This window comes from Colletotrichum higginsianum, chromosome 1, assembly GCF_001672515.1.
Source record: "Colletotrichum higginsianum IMI 349063 chromosome 1, whole genome shotgun sequence".
Lineage (NCBI taxonomy): Eukaryota > Fungi > Ascomycota > Sordariomycetes > Glomerellales > Glomerellaceae > Colletotrichum > Colletotrichum higginsianum.
The window spans coordinates 1,208,192-1,233,883 of NC_030954.1; the positions used below are offsets into that span (position 1 = coordinate 1,208,192).

General features: G+C 54.0%; 7 protein-coding genes across 7 annotated transcripts; 3 read left to right on the top strand and 4 right to left on the bottom strand.

The window, feature by feature from the left end:
* Window positions 1-190: 190 nt before the first annotated feature.
* Window positions 191-1,819, top strand: CH63R_00379 (putative FAD dependent oxidoreductase; the record flags this gene model as incomplete). Its single annotated transcript, XM_018295354.1, has 1 exon — window positions 191-1,819. One exon carries the CDS (start codon window positions 191-193, stop codon window positions 1,817-1,819), a length of 1,629 nt encoding a protein of 542 aa, XP_018163716.1.
* Window positions 1,820-2,881: 1,062 nt separating this feature from the next.
* Window positions 2,882-4,369, bottom strand: CH63R_00380 (Glycosyl hydrolase family 76; the record flags this gene model as incomplete). The annotated part of the gene is made up of 3 exons (XM_018295355.1): window positions 2,882-4,068; window positions 4,170-4,238; window positions 4,303-4,369. The coding sequence occupies 3 exons, from the start codon at window positions 4,367-4,369 to the stop codon at window positions 2,882-2,884; spliced, it is 1,323 nt and encodes a 440-aa protein (XP_018163717.1).
* Window positions 4,370-6,000: 1,631 nt separating this feature from the next.
* Window positions 6,001-7,970, bottom strand: CH63R_00381 (Sugar transporter; the record flags this gene model as incomplete). Its single annotated transcript, XM_018295356.1, has 7 exons — window positions 6,001-6,221; window positions 6,268-6,337; window positions 6,392-7,056; window positions 7,124-7,634; window positions 7,694-7,739; window positions 7,802-7,877; window positions 7,946-7,970. 7 exons carry the CDS (start codon window positions 7,968-7,970, stop codon window positions 6,001-6,003), a joined length of 1,614 nt encoding a protein of 537 aa, XP_018163718.1.
* Window positions 7,971-12,368: 4,398 nt separating this feature from the next.
* Window positions 12,369-14,367, top strand: CH63R_00382 (Maltose permease; the record flags this gene model as incomplete). The annotated part of the gene is made up of 5 exons (XM_018295357.1): window positions 12,369-12,590; window positions 12,710-12,964; window positions 13,053-13,301; window positions 13,382-13,694; window positions 13,787-14,367. The coding sequence occupies 5 exons, from the start codon at window positions 12,369-12,371 to the stop codon at window positions 14,365-14,367; spliced, it is 1,620 nt and encodes a 539-aa protein (XP_018163719.1).
* Window positions 14,368-15,210: 843 nt separating this feature from the next.
* CH63R_00383 (C6 transcription factor) lies at window positions 15,211-17,589 on the top strand (the record flags this gene model as incomplete). The annotated part of the gene is made up of 3 exons (XM_018295358.1): window positions 15,211-15,676; window positions 15,773-16,548; window positions 16,639-17,589. 3 exons carry the CDS (start codon window positions 15,211-15,213, stop codon window positions 17,587-17,589), a joined length of 2,193 nt encoding a protein of 730 aa, XP_018163720.1.
* Window positions 17,590-18,017: 428 nt separating this feature from the next.
* On the bottom strand, window positions 18,018-18,649 carry CH63R_00384 (Chitin binding protein; the record flags this gene model as incomplete). The annotated part of the gene is made up of 2 exons (XM_018295359.1): window positions 18,018-18,382; window positions 18,460-18,649. 2 exons carry the CDS (start codon window positions 18,647-18,649, stop codon window positions 18,018-18,020), a joined length of 555 nt encoding a protein of 184 aa, XP_018163721.1.
* A 5,321-nt stretch (window positions 18,650-23,970) lies between these two features.
* Window positions 23,971-24,920, bottom strand: CH63R_00385 (uncharacterized protein; the record flags this gene model as incomplete). The annotated part of the gene is made up of 3 exons (XM_018295360.1): window positions 23,971-23,988; window positions 24,053-24,187; window positions 24,249-24,920. The coding sequence occupies 3 exons, from the start codon at window positions 24,918-24,920 to the stop codon at window positions 23,971-23,973; spliced, it is 825 nt and encodes a 274-aa protein (XP_018163722.1).
* Window positions 24,921-25,692: the final 772 nt, after the last annotated feature.

The window sequence follows — 25,692 nt, forward strand, 5'->3', positions numbered from 1 at the left end:
TGACAGTCCGTCATGGGAAGGTCTATTACTCGGTATTGAACTCGGCATTGAACTCGGTTAAGGTTTCGGGGCTATTTTTGTCTCACACAGTGATTACAGGGTTGAGTCCTTCTGGCTCTGTATAAGATTGGTTTCCAACGACTGTCTTTGCGCTTTCTGAAATTACCAAGCACACCACCGAACGTCAATCATGAAGGCGGACTTTACAAAACTGGGAAGGCTGACGTCTGAGATCCAACGCGAGAGCTGGGACATCATCGTCGTCGGCTCGGGACACAATGGCTTGACAGCAGCCGCATACCTCGCCGCCGCCGGTAAAAGAGTTCTTGTCTTGGAGCGCGCTTCCTACCCGGGCGGCGGCGTTGCTAGCCTACACATGGCCGAGTCTGGGTTCATCAGCGAGCGTCACAGTGCCATTCATCAAATGATTCTCGCCAACCCGATGATAACGAACGACGAGTTGGGCCTACAGTCCCGCTATGGTCTAAAATACATTCAGCTGGATCCATGCTACGCCATTGTCATGCACGACAGGGTCCTTCCCATTTACCGGGAGCGTCATCGTACAATTGAGGCCATCAAACAGTTCTCAGAACAAGACGCCGAGTCCTACAACAGATTCGTTGGATTGAGCCGCCAGATCACGGAGCTTCTGATGCCGTCCATGTTTGAACCGCCTCGCGACATTTCTGCCGAGATCGCGAGCAGTCTGCTTGCCGAGGAGATCGCAATTGGCTCTGCCAGCTCTTCGTTGGAACTGATCCAGAGATTTTTCAAGAACGAGATTTTGCAAGTTGCACTTCTGCGATTCGTTACCGAGATCCAACTGGCTCATCCTCAGACCAAGGGCACTGGGTGGATGGTCTATCTCGCTTTTGGTCTCTTGGACACATATGGCTTGTGCGTGCCCGAGGGAGCCGGTTCTGCGTTTACCAACTCCGTCATTCGTTGTATCAAAGACCATGGAGGCGAGATCAAGCTTGAAACCGAAGTAGTCAAAGTGATCACGGAGGGCGGGCGTGCGGTAGGAGTCCGTACTCGTTTCGGGGAGCTGAGAGCGAAGGAGGCCGTCATAGGACAGATCCATCCGCATAACCTTGCTCATCTGGTCGATGGATTGGACCAATCCATTTCAAACTCGGCCATCGATACACGCGTCTCCGAATTCAGTCTTTTCGCCATACATGCAGCCCTTGATCGCCCGCTGAAATTCAAGGCTGGGCCCATCGCCGACAAAGCAGTCATGAACACCTGCTGCCCCGGAAGCCTCAAGGACCTACTTCAAAGTTACGATGAGATGGCCAAGGGGATCCTCCCTGCCAACATCATGATTGGAGCCTCGTGTGTTAGTTCAGCCGATCCCACACGCTGTCCTCCGGGGAAATCGTTGCTGCACTGTGTCGTCATGTGCAAAGCAGAGCCAGCAGACGGAGGCTGGAATGCTTGGGACAAGCTTAAAGATGACTGGGCGCAGAAGGTATTCGCCTACTTTTCCAAGTACCTCGACAATTTTACTCCAGACATGATCCGCTCTTATCACGTCGTCACGCCACCTGACCACCAATCCGACAGTCCAAGCTTCCAACGCGGCGACATCTGCGGCCTATCCATGGCAACTGACCAGATGGGAACCAACCGACCAACACCTGCCTTGGCTCAGTATCGGGTGCCCGGAGTCGAGGGTCTGTATCTTGCCGGGCCCTTTATGCATCCTGGCGGCGGGGTCTGGGGCGGCGGTCGGCCCGTAGCGAAGAGGGTTCTTGAGGATCTAGGTGTTGACTTTGACAAGAGGTTTGCACGCGAAGCTCACCATCTATGAGGACGGACTGCCTATCGTGGACTTGGCCTGATACAAGTGTCTTCTTCATATGTTGGTAGTAGAATATCGGAAAAGGATGACTTTTGATTATTTTGATTATTAAGAACATAAGACCATTGTGTGGAAACAACAGGTTTAAAAACGCTCGTGACAATGACGCCGCGTACCTAGTCGAGCCCCCGCCCAGTGTCACTTTCGTGACTTGTGTTTTTAATACCAAGATGTTTATATTGTTACAAGACACTTCCGCTGAGCCAGATACGCCTAGGCAAGCGTTGACCTCTTGCCTAGATAAATTTAAAAGAATGTTGACGGCAGCGCCTGCAAGCGTGCAAGCACTGGCAGAACTTTTGCGGTTGTGGCTCAATTGGTTACATTTAGATGCAGTCTCTGTCAGCCCGGCTGCTACAGCTTTCAATGATAACATTTTTGGTTATAAAGGAAGCGTTGGAGGAAGGGCAATCGGAGGCAACAGGAGTATGGGAAGGCACAGACCGGTCAGCCACTCAGCTACAACGAGGGGCATATCCTAGTTCACCTTGCCGCTGGCTACGTAGGTAGTTAGACTTACAAGTATCACCACCTGTGAGACCAACAGTAAGTAAAAAAGTTTATTAAGAGAGTTAAGTGCACAAGCTAATACAGTAAAGCTAAAGTAAACATATTGGTTATACTAACTTGAATAGCATATTAATAGTCTTTAGAAGAATGACTTAAAAACAATACAACATTTGTGCAAAGCTTTTAGTGTAATTATTTTATCTATAGGTGCGGCTTCTCGTGATTTAAAATGGCAAACTTGCCGATGGCAAAAGATCGCTTCTTCAACAAGGGGCATCTGCCCCACGCCAGAAACCCATCCTGACTGCTTTTACGTGCTGTCACACGTGCCGCGGGAGTATATACTCTCTCACAGGGGTCGTGTTCAGGCTGTTTCTAGTAGCAAATCAAGCCATGACGCTGTCACCATGTTGAACTCATGTCTAGTGCCTTGAGCCCCCGGAATGCGTGGTAAGAATAGGTAAGTAATAAAGCTGAACATTTGTGGGATATCTCAAGACTCTAAATAAGAAGAAAAGCAGTGCCGCCGACAACGCCACCCGTGACAAGGATGGTCAGGATGGCCGCCCCGGCCCTGTCCCCCGTCGTGATCTCCGCAAAGGTCTTCTTCGCCGTGCCCGAGCCGTCGTCGCTCTTGCCCCCGTCGGGGTTGCCCTTGGAGTTGCCTCCGCTGTTGACCGTGACGGGTCCGTCGGCCGACCGGACGAGGTTGTACATGATGGTCTGCAGGGACGTCATCTGCGGGCCCACGCCCACCAGGCCGTCGAACGTCTCGCTCAGCCAGGAGAAGCCGCACGCCGTGCCCGGGTGGCCCTTGAAGCCCGAGGCGGGCGACCCGGAGCACGCCTTGGCCGCCTTCTCCCCGCTCGACAGCAGCAGCTTGCGGATGGAGTCGGACGTGTGCGGCGCGACCTGCGACGTGGCGGCCATCCAGCGGGCGAGGTAGCCCTTGAAGCTCTGCGCGTCCTGGCTGCACTGCGCCGTCGGCTCGCAGTAGGCCTCGTAGATGGTCTCGTTCTGGACAAAGTGCTGGCTGATGTCCTCGAGCATGCCGTCGACGCGCGTCTTCCACGTGTCGCTCTCCGTGACGTTGTACATGACGGCGGCCCCGTAGAGGAAGATGCCGGCGTTGTAGGACCACTTGGTGCTGTCGGTGGAGCTGGGGCACTTCCCCTCGAAGTGCACGCCGTCCAGGACCTCGTGCTCGGCGGTGAGCAGGCCGACGTCCGTCTGCCAGTCCCAGACCTTCTCGGCCCAGTCCGAGTAGGTGGTGTTGCCGGTGTAGCGGGCCAGGCGCGCGGCCACGTTGAAGAAGCACCCGTTGGAGATGGAGTTCTTGTAGTCGAACCCGGCGTTCCAGGTGAAGATCTGCCATCGCACGCCCCCGCCGCAGTGCTCCGTGTCCCAGCGGCTGACGTACTCGTTGAAGACGGCCTGGACGAGGGCGAGCCACTGCGGCTTGCCCTCGGGCGGGTTGGGATACTTGTGCTCGGCCGCCGACATGGCAGCCATCGCCCAGAAGCCCTGGTCGTCGTTCCCTTCGGTCAAGGTCTGGTTCTGGGGCATGTAGTCATCATCGTCGCCCGCCTGGTGGAGCAAGGCCTGCGTGGTGATTGCGTTGTACGAGTCGTCCCCCGTGAGCCACCAATAATCAACCAGCGTGCCGAACATGGCACCGGCCTCCCACCCTAGATATGCATCAGTGTGAAGCTCTAGAAAGACTCTTTGTCGGCAAAATCCGTTCATGACCTACAGTAATAGGGATCTGGTAGGTTGCCCGGCGTATCACCAGTGTTGTTTCCGGTGTAATACTTGACTAACCCGTAGGCGGCCGTGCCTGCAGCGGACTTGATGGATTCTGACGGGGGGTCAGTCAGACGAAAGACCGTTTGGCAGCAGCGCAGCAGCCCTGCTGAACTTACCGTCGTCGTCCCATGTTACCTCAATGGCGCCGGCAGCGGCCGTCAAGCTCAGACCCACGGTCACCATCGGGAGTGTTGGCCTCATCTTGAAGTGTTTGGCGGGCTGAAGAAAGGCTTGAGTCGATGTGGACTTCTTGGAACTCTCGGCATCGACGACAACAACGCAAAAAGGAGCCACCGAGAACTTCTCAAAGATGGGCAGAACAATCACCGAGTTAAAAGAGGTAGTGGTGTTCCCTGGGGCGGCTGTGCACACGCAGGTCCATTTTCAATTTTCCGTCTCTCCACAGCTGACGTCTGCAACCCACTGCGTGGTCTCAGATCCAACCTGGCAAATGGGCTGGTTGCATGTTGGTTGCTGTGTACCTGAAAAGGTCCGTCTTCCGTTCTGAAGTGAGATTCCCACGTTCCAGAGTCGTCCCGGCCCAAGTTTTACATCTCTACTTGGCTAAGTACGCTATCGCGCCAAGTGCATTTGTGTTTGCCCTGTGATTTCTCTCTTTCATTCTTGTGATAATCGGCTGGTCCAACATACTAGTTTTAGAGAACCAACTGGGTTACTGTCGGTAACAGATGCATCGTCTTGTTCCGCCGAAATTGCCGATCAAACAAAACAAACAAAGAGCCACGACCTGTTGTCGAAAGGGGAGATTGAATAGCGAGCGCGTCGTGACCGAGAATGGGAGCGCCGACCTACAAGGCAAGGCTCGTCCGGGCAGCGGTGGGACGATCTTCGTCGCGATGACGATCCGCCCCTATACCCATCGCCGCGGCGAGGGCCAATAGGAGCCGCGATCAAGCTTTCCGAATGCTTGAATTAGATCCCCCTGGACCCTTGGCTGGGAAAACTTGTGGAAAACTTGTGGGATACTTGTGGAGATGCTGTTGACTGACGCGTCGCAGCACGCGATGGAGAGTCGGCAATCTTCCGGGGCGGTGTTCCTGGCCCCGCCACGCCCCTTTTCGCGGCCAACGTCTTGGATACACCTTGCCTGTGCTTCCTTGTCGTTTCTGTTTTAACACATTGTCACTTTCAATGGACGGCACATGGCCTCACTCAGCTCACTTCAGGCCGCCCAGACTTCAGAGGGCGGCGGATGATCCGGCCGTGCCGGAACCAAGCGGCAGCGCGCGCCGTGAACTACGAGCGGGAGCCAAGATCAGTATCCGGCCGGGTGGGCACGGACGGCAGTTACTTCAAGCGTCCAGGACTTCTGATGGTGATGCGATGTATGGTTGCCGTTGATGGTAAGAGCATTTGACGCTGGCAATGATGACTATGGGCTAGTTAGTCACCTTCGGTTTGATTCTCGGCCAGTTGTTTGTGTTTCAACCAGACCGGACTCTTCACAGACATGCTGAAACTGGGTTCGTCAAAAACACCTAAGCATTGTCTACAAGGGCCAACCCTATTCCAATGCAGAGCTTTGGCGGTGGGGTGAGACTGTCTCATTGCCCAACGTGCGCTGGAATCAGTCATCGACACAGCCATGGTCCAAGTCAAGAGCCTCTGAGCCTGACGAACTGAAACGTTTTTTCGGACAACATTGCTGACTCTTGCAACGTTGTCCAAAGTGCCGAGGCAAAATCGTACTATGGAGTTCCCAAGATGGCAAGTCGTGTCTTTTAATCGTATGTCACAAACAACACTCGATCGGCCATATACAGGTTACCTACTCGCCTCGCTTCCCACAAGGTTTAGGCCTTCTCAATCTCACTAACCCCCATATCGACGTCTTCCTTCGCTTTCAGGTTGGCCCCATCAGGAACGAGACCCAATTCACGCCTAATGGTAACCATTCTAGCCATGTCCGCCGACCCTTGATTGCCGCCGAACAGCTTATCCATCTCCTCGATCCGGACCCCCTTGGTTTCTGGAACGAAGAAAAACACCCAGACGATGAGTATGACACAAAAGGCTGAGAAAGTTAGTGACGGAGGCCAAGCAGAGGCAGCATAACTTACCGAGGAAGAAATAGAATGTGCCAAAGGTGATGGCCTCGAGCATCCTCGGCGTGATCAGAGCAACGATGAACTGTTCAGGCAACGTTAGTTATTGATCGAGCAAGAAGAGTGCACAGAAACTTACATTGCTCAGCCAATTCGTCCCAATAGCCAGCCCGACAGCCTGTGATCTGACGCCGGGCGGAAAGATCTCGGACGGGATAATCCAGTTGACGCATCCGATGCTGAAGGCAAAGTTCGCGATGTATGCCCAGACAAAAAATGCAGCAGCCCAGCCCGCCGACTTGTTGCTCGCCCAGGAGTCTCTGTAGACGGCATAGAGCGTCCCGACGATGAGCTGGGAGACGCCCATGCCGACTCCGCCGATGAGCAGCACCTTCTTGCGTCCCCAGCGGTCCATGTACATGATGGCGGGTATTGTGGAGAAGAAGTTGATGACTCCGACCACGCCGGTCGCCAGCAGGTCGACAGAGTTGCCCGAGAGACCAATGTTCTGGAATATCTTCGGCGCATAGTATATTATGGCGTTGATGCCCGTGAATTGCTGGATAACCTGGAGCAGACACGCGATGAGCAGGCGGCGGTTGAGGTGGCGGACGACGAACAGCGACTTGTATCGCTGGACGGTGAGCTGCAGCTTCGAGATGACTCCGGGATACATCTCGGCGGTCGTCTCATTGTCGAACCGGGCGGCGACTTTGATCTCCATCAGCTCGAGCTTCAGCCGGGGATCGGTCTGGGGAACGCGTCGGATGCGGACGAGTGTGAGCCAGGCCTCTTCCTCGCGGTCTTGGAGAATGTTTCTGTTAGCGACCCCGAATGATTCTTGAACAAAACCGCCAAAGGGCGGACTGACCTTTCATCAGCAGCCACCGGGGCGTGTACGGTAGGAAGAATGTACCGCCGGCCAGGATCATCGAGGGCACACACTGGAGAGCGAGCGGGAATCTCCACGCCGCGGGTGACTGGCCGTCACCGGTTCCGCCTATGTGCTGTGTGCCATAGTCTAACCAGAACGCAACCATTATCCCAACCGTGATACCGAGCTGCTGTAGGGCGACGAGACTGCCACGAAGATTCGGAGGCGCTAGTTCGCTGAGGTACAGGGGGACGACCATGGACAGTTGACCAATCGACACTCCGGCGATGAAACGGCCGATGAAGATCATCGGGACGTTCACCGACGCCGCCTGTATGATGGAGCCGAAGAGGAAGATGGCGTTGGCAAGGAGGATCGTCCAGCGGCGGGAGAGACCGTCAGCAATCGGACCGTTAACCAGAGCACCGACCATGGCGCCGAGTGTCAGCACAGCCACCATCCATCCTTGAAGTGTTGCGTCTTCGGAGAGTGTCGGGAACTGCTTGGCCTACGGACAGATCAGATCGTCAGATGCGTGTCACAGATGGAGGCGGGGTGTTGACTGACGAAGTTGTTCATTACCAGAACGCCGCTGATTACGCCCTGATCGTAGCTGGGAAGTAGGAGCAATGAGCTTTCTTATAATACGTTGGAAGCGGCCGTGAACACTCTTACCCAAATAACACACCGCCAATACTTGCGAAACATGCAAGGAAGAAGATGTAAGGCTCACGAATGAGCCCTTTGTAGCCTGACGACGATTCCCAGTCAGCTCACCTGGAGAGTTAAACCCTCGGTGTGTCAAGTGCCACCACTCACCGGCTTCTCCGTAAGAAACCTCCATGGTTGCTGAGAATAGAAGCTAACACTGGCTGTAAGGTAACCTTGACTGCATCAAGATCAAACAAAGAGGATGTGATGGGCGTCAATATGACTGAAGGATGCTGATAGGAACTGAAGCTTCAAGGTACAAGAAGTAAAAGAAGAAACACGGCGATACATAAGGAACCGTAGACCATGGTGGGGTTTCCCTCGGGACGACTCATACAAATCACTCCGGGGTTCCAACATCGGCCGGGGAAACTGGGGAAAGTGGAGGCCTCGCGTGGCCGCGAACTTGGAATTTAAGGTGTCGGCGCGTAGTGCTCCGAAGACGCGGGGATGATGTTGGGGTGTTCATGAGATTACTTCGCCCCGGGGGTAGGTTCGTCGGCCGTGTCCCGTCCGATCTTACACACGCCAGACATACCCCATGACTCGTGAGACCAGGGAGCCATGAGACTTCGATAGCATGATGATTCGACGAAGAGGGGAGAGTTGTCTGGCCCTTGGCCAAAAGGAGAGAGGGGTTGACGGCCTAGGCTCGGTGCACTGTTGGCCGGCGGACGTAATGGTTCAAGACGCTAGTTCAAAATAGTTCAAGGTTGTAGAACAGGTTCGTAAGAAGTTCGTCAGACCTTCATTTCATCTACTCGTTGTTGATGTAGCGTTCTAGCCTTGTTCTTTTGTCTATTCACAAACCTAATATTCGGACTGTCAGCTTGATACAGAGACCAACTCATGTTTCGTTACTGTCCTGCCATCTCATGTCATTGTGCCTTCGTAACACCGACGGAAGATCCGAGGTTGAGTATCTGTCAGTACTGAAACTGCCGACATGTCTGATTTCGATCACATGCTGAATTACCGCTGAGGTCTTTGTGGGGCTTCATGAACAAGCTTATAGCCTATCTTTGTCATCAAGTGACCCAGTTCATGGATGACTTAGACCGAGTAAGTTGGTCCGAGTGACTTCCCACCATCTTGGAAAAGAAGGCCGGGTTAAACATAAGCTTGGTTATAGTAGAGGTATCCAAGGAACATGCATACAGAACCATTAGCCAATAGCTGTCTCTGGCTTCCACGACTCTTACGGATAAAATGCTTTTCCCTCCCCAAAGCTTTATGAGCCTTGGCAGTGGCCTCTGATGCTGGTCGGAAAGGCTTCATTGACTTTGCATTAGTTTGCCATTTTGAGGCCAGTCTCCTTTTGCTTGAAGTCTCCTCTACCGATCCACATCAAACAGGTTTCAGGTCTTGCAAGGTTTCTCTAGTCCGGGAGTTGGCCAATATTGTCTAGTATTCTTCATCTGTATCCGTTCGAGGATAGATTCACGTAATGTTGTTACTGAAGGCCTTCTGGATTATACTAGCATTGCTCGGGGGTGGTAAATGTTGAGATCAGGCCAGTGAGCTCATGGTAATCGAAAGCTGCGCTTGGATTCTGCTGATGTGTGTTTCGCTTTCGCGTGGTTCAATGATTCATTGTGCACATTTCTTTCTTTGTTAAAGGTGCAAAGGTGGTCACTGGAAATACACTTGTATTTGCGTTTGTCGGACGAACGGCTGGTGCTATCTATTTGAGTTGACGCGGAGCCTTTTGGAGCATTCATGTACTGTAAACATGTTGATTGCCTCTAATTTGGGGGTTGAGACTGAGGCTAAACCAACTTGGAACCTGAACCGCTCGGTAAACAGTCTCCCAGAAAGTGAAGTGAACACCAAACAAGAGAACGGCAAGTGATTTAGTTCCATTGTAAAGGCAGATCTCGCCCATTTTAGCTTACAGATGTGGTCCTGCCTGCTGAAGATCATGTGAGGGGGCTCTCCAAATGTTCCAAAGCATACTTGGGCGGAACACCTTCTTGGATGTAGCCACGGTTGGCATCTCCAACTTTGACCGTGGGGGTCAAATTACAAACGCCACCAACGACCACGTGAATAGCCACGCAATGCTCACCATTGACGCTTGACCTTTATGGGCCCCAACTAACGGTCTGAGTCATTGGCGAGAAAAAAACACCCTTTTAACCACAAACTTACCAGCAGTTACTGTCTGCTGTAACACCTTGATAAATACCATGATGCTCACCATTGACCCAGGGGGTGAGACCTATACAGGAGCAAAACACCACTACCACTGCAGCAGTGATCCGCAGAAGGTGTTGTCCAGAGTGGATCTATGCGGGATGAGCTGAGTAGAACCAATTCATGTAAGGCTCCCTTGTCAGCGGCGATTTTCTCGACAATGGTCGATGTTGAATGAATCCTTGCTGCCGCTCATGCAGTGTCTCAGCCCCGTTACCACGGAGTCGGGAGCACGTGGGTAAGCAACGTCGCAGCTAGGCTGCCGATGGACGAGATTGGGCTTGCCGGCATAGGGAGCCTGCTGTTCGGGGCAACATGATGCCACTTCAGGAATACACGAGGCCGTGGATGGATTGTCTTGACAGCTGCGGCATTGTGATGCAAGGATCACGGGGAGGAGGCCACAAGACATCGGTTAGATTTTTATCTTGTCGGCTTCAGGAAGGTGTCATAACACTATCACTTTTACGCAGCAGTGGTCATCGAAGGCGAGAGATTCGAACCCATGCTGACGACATCAAGTTGCGGTTCGGTCCAAGGGGAACTTTATGACACGGTCACAGTTTGCCCAACCACGACGAGTGCTCCACGGGATTGGGATTTCGCCCACAATGTCTCATCTCGGTTGGACGAAAGGCTTAGAACGTCGAGGCGGCAGTCAAAGTCAATGAAAACAGCATTAGGACAAGTTGTTAGTTTCCAAGCTGTTCGTCACCATCGATGGCTCCGTCAAGGCGAGGAGGCTCGAAGGTGGCAGGGATCCATCCTGGGGCGCTACTCGAAAGGAAAGACAAAAGAACCCACACCCCCCCCCCCAAGAATCCCCGGCCAAGAGCCTGCCGAGGTTGCGTTGTTTTCGCCTTGTCCTTCTTCCTCCGGGCGGTTGCCGCCGCAAGCCGTCCACACCGCTGAATCCGTTGGAAAGATTGGCTAGAGTTCCAGCGACTGGAGTCTGATGTGGAGTTGCGTTACCCGAGCCGAATCCTGGTTCTGACATTGCAAGGGGGCGGCGGGGTCGATGGGCTCCAAGTCGAACCAGCAGTGAGTCTGCGTTCCTGGTTTTGGCCACGCTCTAATGCTCCTCCTTGTCATGTCGTCAAAAGGCCCTTCCTATCAAACTGGGGCTCTGGCAATCCTTGCTAGCTTTTTCAGTCGTTCTTCTCGTGACCACCGTGGCACTGTCTGTCTGTTTGTCTGCCTGTCTATTTGCCGAGGCTCGGGGGAGCTTGGAGAAAATAATAGCCATGATTCTATCTCTCTGAGGAAGGGCATCTTTTCTCCAAAAGTTTTTGCCTTTTCTTCTTTCCAAAGGAAAAAAGACGGGTTTTTTTATAACGTTTTTTAGCTTCCCGTAGATGACCCGAGAAGCATCCTGATTGAGCCGCTTCTCTACCTCCACCATGTGATCGACATAGTTTATATGCGGCACCCACATCAACTCAACGGCGGAGAAGTTGGAGAGAGTGAGAAAGCATCCATCCATTCTCCTCCTCGGACCTATCTCGGCGCCTTCTCCAGGAGGGGATTCTGGGGAGCATCATGGCCAGAGTCTCGCGAAAGGCGGGAAACAGGCGGCTCCTGTTAGCGTTGGCCGTATCTGACCCAACTCACCTATGGAGACGTCACATGCAACCGGTTTTCGATGGGCCATGACGAACATGGCAGAGCCCTCACTGGTTACCGGGCCCCATAACCGTGTGGAGGCACGCTGAGTGAGGAGGCCTGTCTCCGGGCTCAAGGAGATGAGCAGATACGAATTTGGGTTGATCTCCATTGTCATCCATTCCCCCGCCTCCGCATAACCCGGGGGAGACGAGACCGGACTGGCCCCAAGTTTCTTCCTCTCTCGAGCGTCGAAGCGTCAGTGAGAAAGTTGGCCCTGTCCCCCCCCCCCCTCCACCCCGGGCAATGAGGAGTATTGCACCTCTGATAGGACTTGGAACACCCCCGGACGACGAAAAGGAACCGGTCGTTTACTCCATCTAACTGTTCCACGCTTTACACGCGCACCAATCGAGTTGCAAAGCTGGCGGCACGTCGGGTCGTGCGAGCATTCGGTGACGATCAATGTTGTCCGCGGGCAGATGCGTCGATGTTTACACGCGCGTAGTATAAGACCAACTAGCCCCCAGAGCCTCAAATCCTTGGCCGCGCTGTTCCCCTTGGCATTCTCTTAATCCATCTTGGCATTCTGCACCGTTCACTTTGCCCCCCCTCCCCCCTTGGTTTCTTGGCTTTTCCCCTTTTGGCTGATCAAGGTCTCTGGGCCCCAACTCAACCCCCATCAAACGCAACGGCGACAGTAGTTGAGGCAGCATTTTTTCCCCCCCCGACAATGTCGACAGGAGTCGTCGAGGGGCATGATGCCGGACGGGTGGACGAGAAGCAAGCGGGCGCACACCACGTCGACGCTCCCAACTCCAAGGTGCTGGGCGACACGGACTTCATGAACGATGCCTTTGACGGAGAGAACGAGGAGCACGAGCTGGGCATGTGGGAGGCCGTCAAGTCGCACCCAAAAGCTTGCTTCTGGGCCTTTATCATGTGTTTCACGATTGTAAGTCCCGCTACTCTCACCAAGACAAGACCAAGACCGCCTGCAGTGCATCGAGTCTCCAGACGTATTGGTTAAAGTGACCGAGAACGAAGTGGAGTGGGATGCTGACGGCCGAGTAGGTCATGGAGTCATTCGACATGTTCCTGAACGGCAATTTTGTGGCTCAGAGGGCATTCCAGATGCAGTACGGCGTCCAGGTGGGAGAAGAATATGTCATCGAGACCAAGTGGCAGAGCGCACTCTTCCAGGCCGGCCAGTGTGGTGCTTTCGTCGGAGTCTTCCTGGCCGGTCCTGTCGTCAACCGCTTCGGTTACCGAGTGACGACTCTCTTGGCCCTCATCCTCATGAACGCCACCATCTTCGTGTCCTTTTTTGTAAGTTCGCCCGGCCCTGACCCGCTCCCCCCCCCCCCCTCCCCCGTTATTGGAGACTCGTATCCTAACGAAAGATTGCTGCACCCAGGCCAACTCCCTCGAGCTTCTCACTGTCGGACAAGCGTTGGAGGGCGTCCCCTGGGGTTTCTTCATTGCCATCGGCCCTGCCTACGCCAGTGAGATCGTCCCTCTCGCCCTCCGTGGCGCCTGCACGGCTACTCTGCAGATGAGTTGGTCCATTGGTTCCATCATCGTCGCCGGCGCCACCCTCGGTTACAACAAGCGGATGGACGAGTGGGCGTGGCGCGGACCTCTGGCCTTGCAATGGATCTTTCCCGTAAGACTCTCTCTCTCTCACCTCATCCCCTTCATCGTACATATGCCGCCTGAGATGCTAACCGGACGTCTGATTCCCAGACCCCCCTCATGGTGATCATCTTCTTCGCCCCCGAGTCTCCCTTTTGGCTCATCCGTCGCGGACGCAAGGAAGAGGCCCTTCGCTCCGTCAAGCGCCTCGGCGCTAGTAACGCCACCATCCAGCAGAACCAGCAAAAGTACGCCATGATTGAGCGAACGGTCGAGATCGAGTCTCAGTTGGGCGGCAACCCGACCCTGCTGGACCTGTTCAGGGGCGTCGACCTGAGGCGAACCACCATCACCTGCTTGATGTACGCGTCGCAGAACTTTGCCGGTAACCTGATTGCCAACCAGGCGACCTTCTTCTTCGAGCGTAAGTGGCGAGCCCCCATCCCCTCCCACCATCCCACAAATCATATAGTTGTCTCGGGGCGGCATTTGATGACTGACTGTTCCCATGTGTAGAAGCCGGAATGGGCCACGACCGCGCTTTCGACCTCAACCTGATCAACTCGTGCCTCCAGCTCTTCGCAAACGCCCTCTCGTGGCCTCTCACCGCCTGGTTCGGCCGCCGAACCATCTACCTCTGGGGCACAATCACCAACGTCACCCTCCTCATGATCCTCGGCATATGCGCCTCGATCAAGCAGACCGTCGCGACCAACTACGCCCAGGCGGTCCTCGGCATTCTCATCTCCTTCGTCTTCGCCGGCACCCTTGGACCCATCTCGTACACCATCATCGCCGAGACGTCCGCCGTCCGACTCCGCGCCCTGAGCACCGCCGTCGGCCGCGCCGCCTACTACGTCGCCGAGATCCCCATGATCTATCTGGCCTCGCAGATGCTGAACCCGACGGGATGGAACCTTGCAGGAAAGTGCGGATATGTCTGGGGAGGCACTGCCTGCGTCTGCTGGATCATGGCCTTCTTCTTCCTGCCCGAGCTCAAGCACCGCTCGTACCGCGAGACGGACATCCTGTTCAACCGCAGGGTTCCCGCCAGGAAGTTCAAGTCGACTGTTATTCAGGTGACGGACAACGAATAAGCCATGTCCTGATGATCCGGAAGGAATTGCGAGGCATGCGCTGCCCCTCAATCCTCTGCTGTGTATAGAAGCAGAGACCCCATCGTTTTTGGCTCGATGGAGGGGGGCTGTTCTTTAGCAGGTTATAGTCTAGCTCCTGAAGACTCGACCGTTCGTCCTATTGTGTTTTCTTCTATGGTATCCCATGTGTTTTGAAAGTGAGATGAACGCGATGCTGTCAACCTGTGCGGCTGAAGACTTACAACGGCGGTTTCTAGCCAGCTTTGAGTCCCTGTTTTGAAACGCATAAGACAACAATGAAACTTATAATCAAAGAAGACCTGAAAACTGACAACGGCAGTATGCCGTCCGTGTCGTCAAATCCGTACATCTCACAAAAGGAACTTGGCTTTTTTTGTTTTTTTTGGTTTTCCTTTTCAAAAACAGAGCTTTGGAACTTTCACAAAATCCTTCATCCTTGACTTGTCCCCCACATCCATCCATCTCACTCACTCCACAACTTTCAACCCCGCGCCGAGCATGTGGCTGCGCCTAAAGTGGCCCCCCCTGGATCGGGCGACAGTGCTCCGATAACGATTCCTTGAGGGGTAATTAATCGTCAGCGGACTGTGGATGGCACAAACAGACTGCGGCGAGACTTGGATAGCAGCAGTTTTTGGTGACCACCTGGGATTGGCATACAGCCTTTCGCTTCTGGCTCTACATTGTGTGACGGGGTATTACCTTATTCATCCGCCCCATGTGGGATCCGAGAGACTTATCGTCTGCTCCAAGGCCCTGTTCCAAAAACACCTCTCACTCCCCTCCCTGTACGGGCCGGCCAGTGACGTCGTGTGCCGCAAGATGCCGCCGGACTCTCTCCGTAGATGCTCCAACCCGGCCACGGTTCGAGCTTGCGTCAACTGCCAGAGGCGGAAGAGCCGCTGCATGAGAGGCAGCGCGCCCAACGACCCATGTTCCTACTGCGCCAAATCAGGCAAGACGTGCAGCTTCGAGAGCCCACCCGATCGGACGCCTCTGACCCGGAAGAACCTCGACGCGGCCGAGCTCCGGTGCGCCCAGCTGCGAGACCTCCTGCGCTCGCTGGACCCGGACCTCGACATCGAGTCGGCGCTCAAGGAGACGGACAGGCAGCGGGCGGAGAAGGAGGACATCGGCAGCACCCTGCACACGCCGGACGAGGAGTCGGACGAGGTCACCCCCCATAGCTACGAGTGGCACGAGGGATCCCTTTCCCCCGAGTGCAAGTCCGCGACGCACGAGAACGACGGCATGGCCATGCTGTCGACCCACGACTCCGGATACTTGGGTGAGTAAAGCCCGCCTCTCTACAGATCGATCGGAGTGTGCGAGCCATCCGCGGAGGACTGTTGACCGACGATGGCGTGCCTTTGGTGCCCCTCAGGGAGTAGTTCCGGTTCCCAGCTGCTCGGCGAGATCGACTCCGTGATCCACGTTTCCGATGCAGCCAAGCAACAGCAGCAGCAGCAGCAGCAGCAGCAGCAACAGCAACAACAGCAACAACAGCAACAACAACAGAATCAGCACCCAACGTCGCACCGCAAACGCCTGCGCAGATCTTCAAGCTCGGCCGGGCAGGGGCTCGCGCCGACAGAGTGTCTCCATCTCCAATCCACGTACGTCGCCAGCCGGCTGATAGACGCGTACTTCCTCCTCTACAACACGTCGTACCCCGTCCTGCACGAGAGGACGTTCCGCGAAAGGGTCGACGCGGGGCGCCGGCAACGTCCCGGCCACTCGCCGTGGCGGGTCGTCTACCAGATGGTGCTGGCCATCGGCCATTGGCTTTCCAGCTCCGAGTCGGAGCAGCTGCAGTCGGGCTACTACAGCGCCGCGAGGTCGAGCCTGTCTCTCCAGATGCTCGAGTCCGGCACCATCGAGACCGTCCAGGCCTTCCTGCTCATGAGCAACTACCTGCAGAAGAGGGACCGGACCAACACAGGCTACAACTTCGGCGGCCTGGCGTACAGGATGGCGCTGGGTCTCGGGCTGCACCGCGAGCCGCCGGGGTCCGAGGATACCCTGGGACATGAGCGGCGTCGGCAGCTCTTCTGGACCATCTACTGCTTTGAAAGCGGCTTCAACATCACGACCGGAAGGCCGCCGGCAATGTCCCAAGATTTCATCGACACCCGAGTGCCCCGGAACATCGATGACAAGGTAACCACAGCCAAAAGAGAGAGAGAGAGAGAGAGAGAGAGAGATCTGCCGTCTTGGATACTATCTGAGTTCACTGACGGTTATATACAGGAGTTGCCGTTGAAGGCGCCCGTGCCCCCGTCGGTCGATTACCCAACGACGTACTCGACCATCATTGCCCACGCAGAACTGGCCAAGATCGCGGACGCCGTATATCACGAGTTCCTCCTGGCCAAGACCGCAGGCACCAAGATCGAGTACCGCGTCGCCGAGACCCTGGAGCGAGACCTCAACCGCTGGCAGCAAGCTCTCCCCGCTTACTTCGTCGCCCCCGCCGCCGACTGTCCCTCGTGGTTCCGCGCGCCGAGGGCCGTGGTGCTCTGGAAGGAGCAGAACCTCCGCATCCTCCTCTGGCGCGGGAGCCAGCTGCAGCACAGCTACCTCCCGACCAAGGTCGACGCCGAGGAGAAGTGCCTCGACGTCGCGATGCAGAGCGTCCACGATATCGCCGCCTTCTGCCTGGCCTTGGAGGGCGCCCTGCACCAGGGCATCATCTGGTACGCCACGTACTTCCTGTTCCAGGCGACCCTGGTCCTCGAGGCGAACTACCTCACGCGGGCCGCCCAGTCGGAGCAGGACAGGGCCGCCTGGCAGCACTCCGTCTCTAAATCCCGGGCGTGCCTGAAGGCGCTGGCGCCGAGGAGCAGGCCGGCCAAGCGGTGTCTGGAGATGCTCGACCGCATCCATAGCCAGTTCCAGTACCTGCCGCAGCTCGATCCCGATCTGGACCGACAAACCTACTTTCAGAGTAGCAGCACGGCGCACCGGCCTGCGGAGTCTACTACTGCGTGTACGACGTTGCCGGCCAATGACTTCATAGCGCCGACGCCAAACTTTGTCAATCTACCGAGCGAGAACGACTTTGCCTTCTACGGCGAAAGTCAACCGGTCTTCAGTGACGACGGTGCTGACCCGAGCTTACGAATGCTATTGAACGAGGCCTCTTTAGATTTCATGGAGAACATGCCGCTCGACCTTTTACTGGGCGACTGGGCTACGTAGTCTGTCTGTACTGGATATCGAGGACGACTACACAGGCCCCCTTCATTAAAACACACAGATGAGTGTTTAAGCTTTGGTGCGACTCGCGCGACGCGAGGAAAAGAGTAGTCTAGTCATTCAATGTAGCCTCTATTTCCTGTAGCCCGCTTCTCCAGCGAAAAGTACGTGGAGAAAGGAATTGGTCGAGTAAGTTTATGTCACGTCGATCCAAGCGGGGGAAATTGCGACATGCTTCAGCCAATGTGTAGCATAGCATTTTGAGGCATATGTAACGCTGATCTACGTGCTCCAAAACCCCCCTTCAAGAGGAGATGGGAGAAGATGAAGAAATAAACAGAAAAAGAGCCTCCTATATCTCTAGAGAAAAAGAATTTGAAGGAAAAGGAAGAGTTAGATCGACATTATATAAAACCCTCTCTCCCTCTTTCTCAGCCCATCACAAAGTCCACGCAGCTCTCGTACGTCTGCTTCGCGCTCGTTCCGACCCAGAACCACTGCAGCACACACTGGCCGCCCTGAGCGCAGGTGCCGGCCGGCAGGTTCGGCATGGTGACGGAGAAGTCGGTGTTGTTCGCCGGCAGCTGCGGCAGCTTCTCGTCGGCGTAGGTGTCGAAGACGATGAGCGGCTCGCCAATGACCTTGTTCGTGGCCGTGTCGACGACGGACACGTTCATGGGCCCCTCGTGTGGGATCGGTATCGCGGCCTTCATCTGGACGACCTCGCCCGGCTTGAACGTCTGCACGTTGGCCGCGTTGTCCTCGAACTTTGCGCCTCGACAGAGGTCCACCTGGCCTGGAGCGGATTGCTGTTAGGGAGAGATTGATAACGCGTAGGACCGCAGACAGGATGCCCGTCCAAAAGAAACTTACAAGTAGCAGGCGGGTTGGTGAGGTCCTCCAGCGGAATGGTAGGGTCCGTCGTCACGGCCTGGACATTTGCCTCTCCGCAGGCTGCGGCCATGGCCGCACCGGCCGCGCGGGCGGGAGGTGAGACGATGTTGCCGTGGGCAGAGACCATGGTGGCGAGGAGCGCCGTTGCAGAAGTGACGGAAGCGCGCATCTTGGCTTGAAGAAGGGGTGGGATTACGGGAGAGATGTGGACCGGTCTATGGAGTGAAAGCGGGAGGGGGAGATGAAGAAATAGTCTAGATTATCTGTTGTGTGTGTGAGAGAGAGGGGGAGAGAGAGAGAGAGAAGAGACTGTGACGAAGTTGGGTAATTGGTTAAGAAACGAGTGACCAGCACGATGTGACTGAAATTGTGAGAGAGAACGAATGAAGACCGGATGAAAAGCAAAAGGGACCAAGCGGGCGGTTCTGGGGACTACTAACGTCGGGCACCCACTTTTCGCCCACCCCCCCATTTCGCCCACCCATAAATCCCTCATCAGCACACCTAACCTCCAACCTCCTCCTTTTTCTAACCATCACAACATTTACAGTTTTTATCCGAATGGCTTCATTTTTTCAGCATACCTTTTTCTTGCCCTTATGAGCGCATATACCGAGTATGAGGTCAATCAGACCTTGGAAGCAGTCGCCAATGGGCAGTCCCTCCGGAAAGCATCAATCGAATGGGGTGTGCCACGTTCAACACTTCGCAGTCGCATCAAGGGCTGCCAACCAAGGCAACTTGCCTTTGCTGACCATCAGAGACTCTCTATAGGTCAGGAGGCTAAGTTGGCTGAATGGATTCGCATTCAGCATGCCCTTGGTGTTGCTCCAACCCATCTGCAAGTGAAGCTATTCGCAGAGAGGATCCTCCATGCTATGGGGGATACAGAGCCTATAGGGAAAGGTTGGATAACAGCCTTTCTGAATAGGAATCCTTCAGTCAAGGTCCAGAGAAGTCGCCCTATCGATTCTAGACGTGTTAATGGGGCATCTACTGAGGTCATCAGGGACTGGTTCAAGCATCTCGCCATGCCAGAGATCATCAGCATTAAACCAGCCAACAGATACAACATGGATGAGACTGGTATCCTTGAGGGGCAAGGATCTAATGGGCTGGTGCTGGGCATGTCTGAGACGAAGTCTGTTCGCAAGAAACAGCCTGGATCAAGGGCATGGGTATCTATTATTGAATGCATCTCTGCCCTGGGCCACAGACTGCATCCCCTCATTATATATAAGGGTATAACAGTCCAGCAGCAGTGGTTTCCTTTGGATCTTGGCCCTTATGAAGGCTGGCAGTTTACAGCAACAGAGAATGGATGGACAACAGATGCCACTGCAGTTGAATGGCTGCAGAAGGTCTTCATCCCTCAGACTGTCCCTCAGGGCAAGGAGGAGGTTAGACTGCTGGTCTTGGATGGGCATGGGAGCCATACAACGACGGACTTTATGTGGCTCTGCTATATAAACAACATCCATCTATTGTTCTTACCACCACATACCTCCCATGTCCTCCAGCCACTTGATCAGTCAGTCTTTGGCCCATTAAAGGCAGCCTATAGGAAGGAGCTTGGATACCTTAGTCATTGGAATGACTCTACTGTTGTAGGCAAGAGGAACTTCCTAGGCTGTTATTATAAGGCTGCCCTGGCAGGGATGACGATCCAGAACATTAAAAGTGGGTGGAAATGGACTGGACTATGGCCTGTTTCTATGGCAAAGCCCCTTATGAGTCGTCTGCTGCTCCCATCAACACCAACACCATCAGCATCATCTCATCAGACCTGCAAAGGGCAGTCTGGAGGCAAGGAGGAAGTCAAGGAAGGCAGGGGAGCTGAAGGATGGGCTTCTGTATCGTCTGCAGTGGCATGGTCGACGCCAAGGAAGATGAAGGATCTGGCTGGCCAGTTGAAGCTATTCACAGAGCTGGATAATGATGCTAGTACTCAACGCCTCCTTTTCATAAAGGTGAAAAAAGGCTTCAGCGAGCAGTCCTATAAGCTGGCAACTGCCCAGCATAATCTTGAGCTCCTGCAGGCCCAAGTCACCAATAATGCAGCAAGGAAAAGAAGGACAGTCCAGATCGACCCAAACACCAAGTTCGCCAATATCAAGGACATCCAGAAGGCTCAAATTGAGGCTGGCGAAAAAGAGGGTATCACGGATGAATCCAGCGAGTCTGATTTACCTAGTGAAGCTGAAAGCTGTATTGTGGTGGCATCTAGACGAAGTCAATAGTTAATTGAACTTGGTGGTTATGATGGGGATAGCCTCATTTATGGGTGGGCGAAATGGGGGGGTGGGCGAAAAGTGGGTGCCCGACGTTAATAGTCAGATTCAGCCCTCAGCCCAACGGCCACATCATCCCCAGTCAACTGACATGACAGAGAACGGTGTCAATGAGGTGACGCTGATGGAGGGGCCGGCGACCATAGCTTCAGCCCCTCTCTCCCACCGGGCGTAACCGTTGATCGGGAGCTCGGGAACTAACGACGCTCTCCAGGGCCTCCCCGGCCCCCCCTCTCCTCCACAAACAGAGTTTCCTTCAAGCTACCCGGGGATGATCCCTCGGCGAAACGCAGCACCCTTGAGGCTCTGTCAGGTACGATGCAGGAAAAGCTTGAGGGGGAGGGGAGATCCACGGGGATGAAACGTCGCAAGTACTTATGCCGCTCGGCTTCCGGCGCGGACAGATGTGGTCATGGTTGCAGTTGCTGAAACCTGTGACAAACCCTGTATGGGGGAAGATGGAGAGGCACAGACAGAGAGAGATTGAGAGAGGGGGGGAAGTATGTGTATGTGTCTGTGTGTTCGTGGAGCCGAGCATCGAAAGGAACGCGGATACTCGAACAGAACGAAAGACCAGCCGAGAGAAACGGCATTTGATATTAGGTTCGGATTGCTGAACAGATTCAGACCTTGGACGAGGAATCGGAACCGATCAGTAATGCGCCTCAGCGGCGGCGTCGGTTGCCCTGCCAAGCCGTCAGTTTGGATGTTGAACTGGAGGAATATTGAGATGGCCAAAGATATTGGCTGATAGAGAGATCCAGCGTTCCCGGACGTCAACGGCCCTCTCTCTCTCTCTCTCTCTCTCTCTCTCTCTCTCTCTCGCACACAACCTGCCCGGCCTTGTGGGCCTGATCTCCTCCGGTTCGACAACCGGGGACTATTCCTCTTGATGCACCCTCTCCCGCATTGCCAAGTCGACAGTCACTTCCCATGTAGGTGATCGCTGATCCACGAGTCATAAGGCCATCCATCTTAAGCCCATCCGCGTTCCGGAATGTCGCATTGTGAGGAGACCATCACTCATCTGCCAAAAATTACAGTCTACGGCTGCCGGCTTGCGCCGACGGCCCCGTCGGCGTCGGACGTTATTTCCGAAAGTTGCAGATCAGGGCTGCTGGCAAGTCCAGCCTTCCATGAGTGTCCTTTGAGATTTCAAACAGGTACCGAGATGACCGGGTGCTGCATTTATGCTTCTTCGTTCTCGCATACCTCTTTGCGTTTAGCGGTGCTATTTGACTCTGCGTCACACTTTCTACAAGATCAGATCAAGCCGAGGCGGAACCTTGAATGGTCGGGGTTTGTCTGCAATCTTTCTTCTTCCTTTTTTTCCCCCCTTCTTCTTTTTGGGTTTCTTAGCCTAGCACGGCTCGCAAACTGCCATTGCGCTTCATGGCGATGAATCAAAACGGTACGATGCTGACGGCGAGAAACTTGGGCAAGCGGGCGTCGTCTTCCACCCCTATTGGATCTTCTCTAGTCGTGACTGCTCTGGCTGCCCCCTCTTCTCAAGAACGCAGCACTTGGCATTGTGGACCGACTGGTGTGGGGAGATGTCCCGCGTAAAGGGTGAGGCAAGTAGCTTGTTTTCTCGGCGTAGTCTCTCAAGCTCGGGTCTGAAATACATCTCCGTTTTTGGTTTTTTTTTTGCGACGTGCGATCCTTGAGAGAGCAGACCATAAAATCATGTGACAGATTCCCCTTCCACCTAGGTGAGCTACTTGGATAATACTTGGGAGGATTCGGTGTCTTGCGTCTGCGTCCTCGATTTGGCGGGACTTGCGACATCCTGGGATCATTGGCCTGCTTGGTTTCCTATCCCAGATATCAGTCCAAAATTTCAAGGGGCATCTTGAAGATTACTGATATCTAACTCCAAAGGAAATCATATGGCAAGTTGGTGACAGAACCTGTTCTCGAAAAAACAAACCACAAACCTCTTGGTCAAGATGAGTTTTCTTGGGCAAGGCCGTGTCCTTCACGAATGGCCCCGGGCTTAAATTATCCTCTACGTGGCTGGTCGACTGCCGTAGACAATGTCTGGATGCGGGACCTATCTCTGTGCCGGGGTCGATGAAGTCGTCATCAGAACTATCTCGTCCATCGCATTCTCATACAAAGGGGTTCGAATCTCGACGGTACGTGACTTTACCGCGCAATAAGTGATTCAATAAATGCCGTCTGGGTTTGGAATTACCGGTCTATGTTGTCAAGTACCTACGCTCACGTGTCTTGAGTTTCATACTTTTCTTTTGCAGTGGGAAGAAGGAGGGGTCTTCCCAAAGATGTGATTAGGAAACCAGACGAAAACACAAGATCTTGAAATTTTCAAAGTGGTCTCGTAGGCAATACCCTTCTCCTGCTATCTTACATCGCCGCCACATCCTTTCAATTGCTTCAAACTCTATATCATTACTCAGACGTTCTCGAAAACGCTGGGCTTTTGCTAACCCTGGACATGTAAGTAACTGGAGGATCAACAGTAGTAAAATAGATCATTTTATAACTCTTGACATAGCAAGATTCCAGTCTCTCTTTCCCAGAGCGCATCCAACGGCCACGTTGTATTCTGACTACCGTGTATGCGAACCCACCTTCCATCCTAGTGCTGAACTGGATGAGACATGTTTGTCAATCAGTTAGTTTTCTTATCTCGGTTTCCTCGTTCCGCGTACAGCCCTCATGCATCCGCCTGGGCTTGAATCTCCGCATCAAAGTTACAGTTACCATCTCTAAATTCACCTTGAATGTTAAGCCACCGAACTTACACTAATTACACTTTGCACCGCAGCTTGACTTCGTACTAACACTACACAAAAAGGTTATCCGATGTATACTTTCCCTCAGTGCTTCGCCACCAGAAGCATGGTGTTCGTGACAAATCGGCCGGTGGTTCAGTCAGTCTTCGCATCATCCCGTTGGATGAGTCTGCTTTTTTTTTTCCGGCAGCACTCGCATGTACACTCCCTGGGCTAAGCCACCTTTCAAATGAATTGACTGCTGCATACTTCGGCAATGAGGCTCTGTATGATATCTGCACTTTTCAATCTACTGAATCGCTAGATTCGCCATATTTACAGAGAATTTGACCATGCGCAACACCAGTCGCTAGTACAACCAATCTCATTGCTTTCCAAGATGTTCCGAATATGCTCCAGCCTCACACCCACTCCCTTGCTCTCGACATGTCATAGTCAACTTAGCAACCTTTCAAAGCCTTGATCCATTTTGTTAGTTTAAGGGTTTTGGAGGAGATACTTTGGGATTCATCATGCACTTACATCCCTCCTGTTCTCATCGTTCTTTTTCATACCCGCCTTGAACTCACTCTCAAGCGTGTTGATGATATCAACATCAGCCTTGGTGCCCTTCAGATCCTTCACCTGATTCAGCTCTTTTTTCTGAGCATCAGCAACCTGTTTCGCTGTCAGTATGTGTCGGCTGCTTCGCGTAAAGACAAAAGGAAAGTCTATATACCGTTTTCAGGCCTTTTATGACGATAGTGTCCTTGGCTGTGTTTGCCATCTTCTCGTTTTTCTCGCGGACAGTCATGCCCTCCTTGACCGTCTGCATAAGCCTGTCCTTGGCCTGCTTGAACTGGGTCTTGTTTATGTCCTTAGAGGTGACAATCTTCTTCACGGCGGCAACCTCGGTCAGCTCCCTCTTCTGGATATCAATGTTGTCAACAATGCCAGCTGCCAGCTTCTTGGCTGCAGTACAGTCAGCAGCCCTTACAACGGGCCTCTTAGTATTGTTGGTTGTCCTTGTGCTGGTTGTCTTTGTGGTAGTTTTCTTGGTCCCGTTCTTGTTGTTCTTGTTCTTATCTGCGGCTACTTGATTTTCAACGGCCTCTATTGGGGCTGGGGTAGGCAGAGCGATGACGAAGGTGAACAGCAGGAAGAAAGAAAGAATGAGCTGGTTGTAGCGCATTTTGAAGAATGTATGATGGTCGAGTGATAGACTGATAGGTGAATAGACGCGGTAGAGAGCGAGACCAGTGATAGGACACAGTGGTAAGTTATGAACTTGTGATTTGGAACGATGTCTTGCCGATGAAGGGACCAAACCGGAGAGGGTGTCCTCGGCAGAGTTATATACTTGTGGCATAGCCGAGTCAAATCGAGCGACAAGGCCTCCGGATGCCCTCATCACGTCGTCATCTCAAACATGGCCCAACACATACAGGTATACTTCGTCCGAGGCCGCCGAAGACCCTGCCCCAGAGCACGATCGAGAAGCGGTTACTGGCTGCTGCAGTGTTTTCAGGGATCGTCGCACTCCGGGATGGCGAGGCTCCTCGACGTGATGCCCGCAACGGCCACCCCGCGCGCATATCTTCAAGTCCGTCTGATGTCGGGATCCGAACAAGATAAGATTTCATATGGAGCTGAGGAGAAGAAGTTTTACCCGCCTGTGTTTTTGGCCGATCTTCCCGGCCAGTAGATGGACAGCATCGGCGCACACAGTGTTTCAACGCCGCAAGCCCTGGGACAGTGAGTCCACGAATGTCTCTGGCTCAATGCGTACCAACCAGAATGGTTCCCATCTCGCGAGCTCTAAAGAGTCGACCGTGGTACCAGACCCCAAAGTCCGGTACCGATGGCCAGGTTTGATGATCGACGTTGCCGAATTTCTCCACGGCGATCCGCCAGTCATGTTGCTTGGCAAGAACCGATGCTCGTTGGTAGGATCACACGGTCCGGTTCTCAACGGCCAGAACCTAACTTTTCCCCTCTTAACTTTCGTTCCTCCTTCAGCCCGGTAATCAAGTCGGCTTTTCTCCTGGTCGGCCTCCGGTTGCCTCCCAACTACCCTCCACAACCCAGTGACTCCTGAGCCCATGTATGTTGATTACATTCTTCCTTCGGCCTGACTCGGTGGGATGGCGCGCCGCGTAGGTAGTGGACGTCCGCCCGCCTCG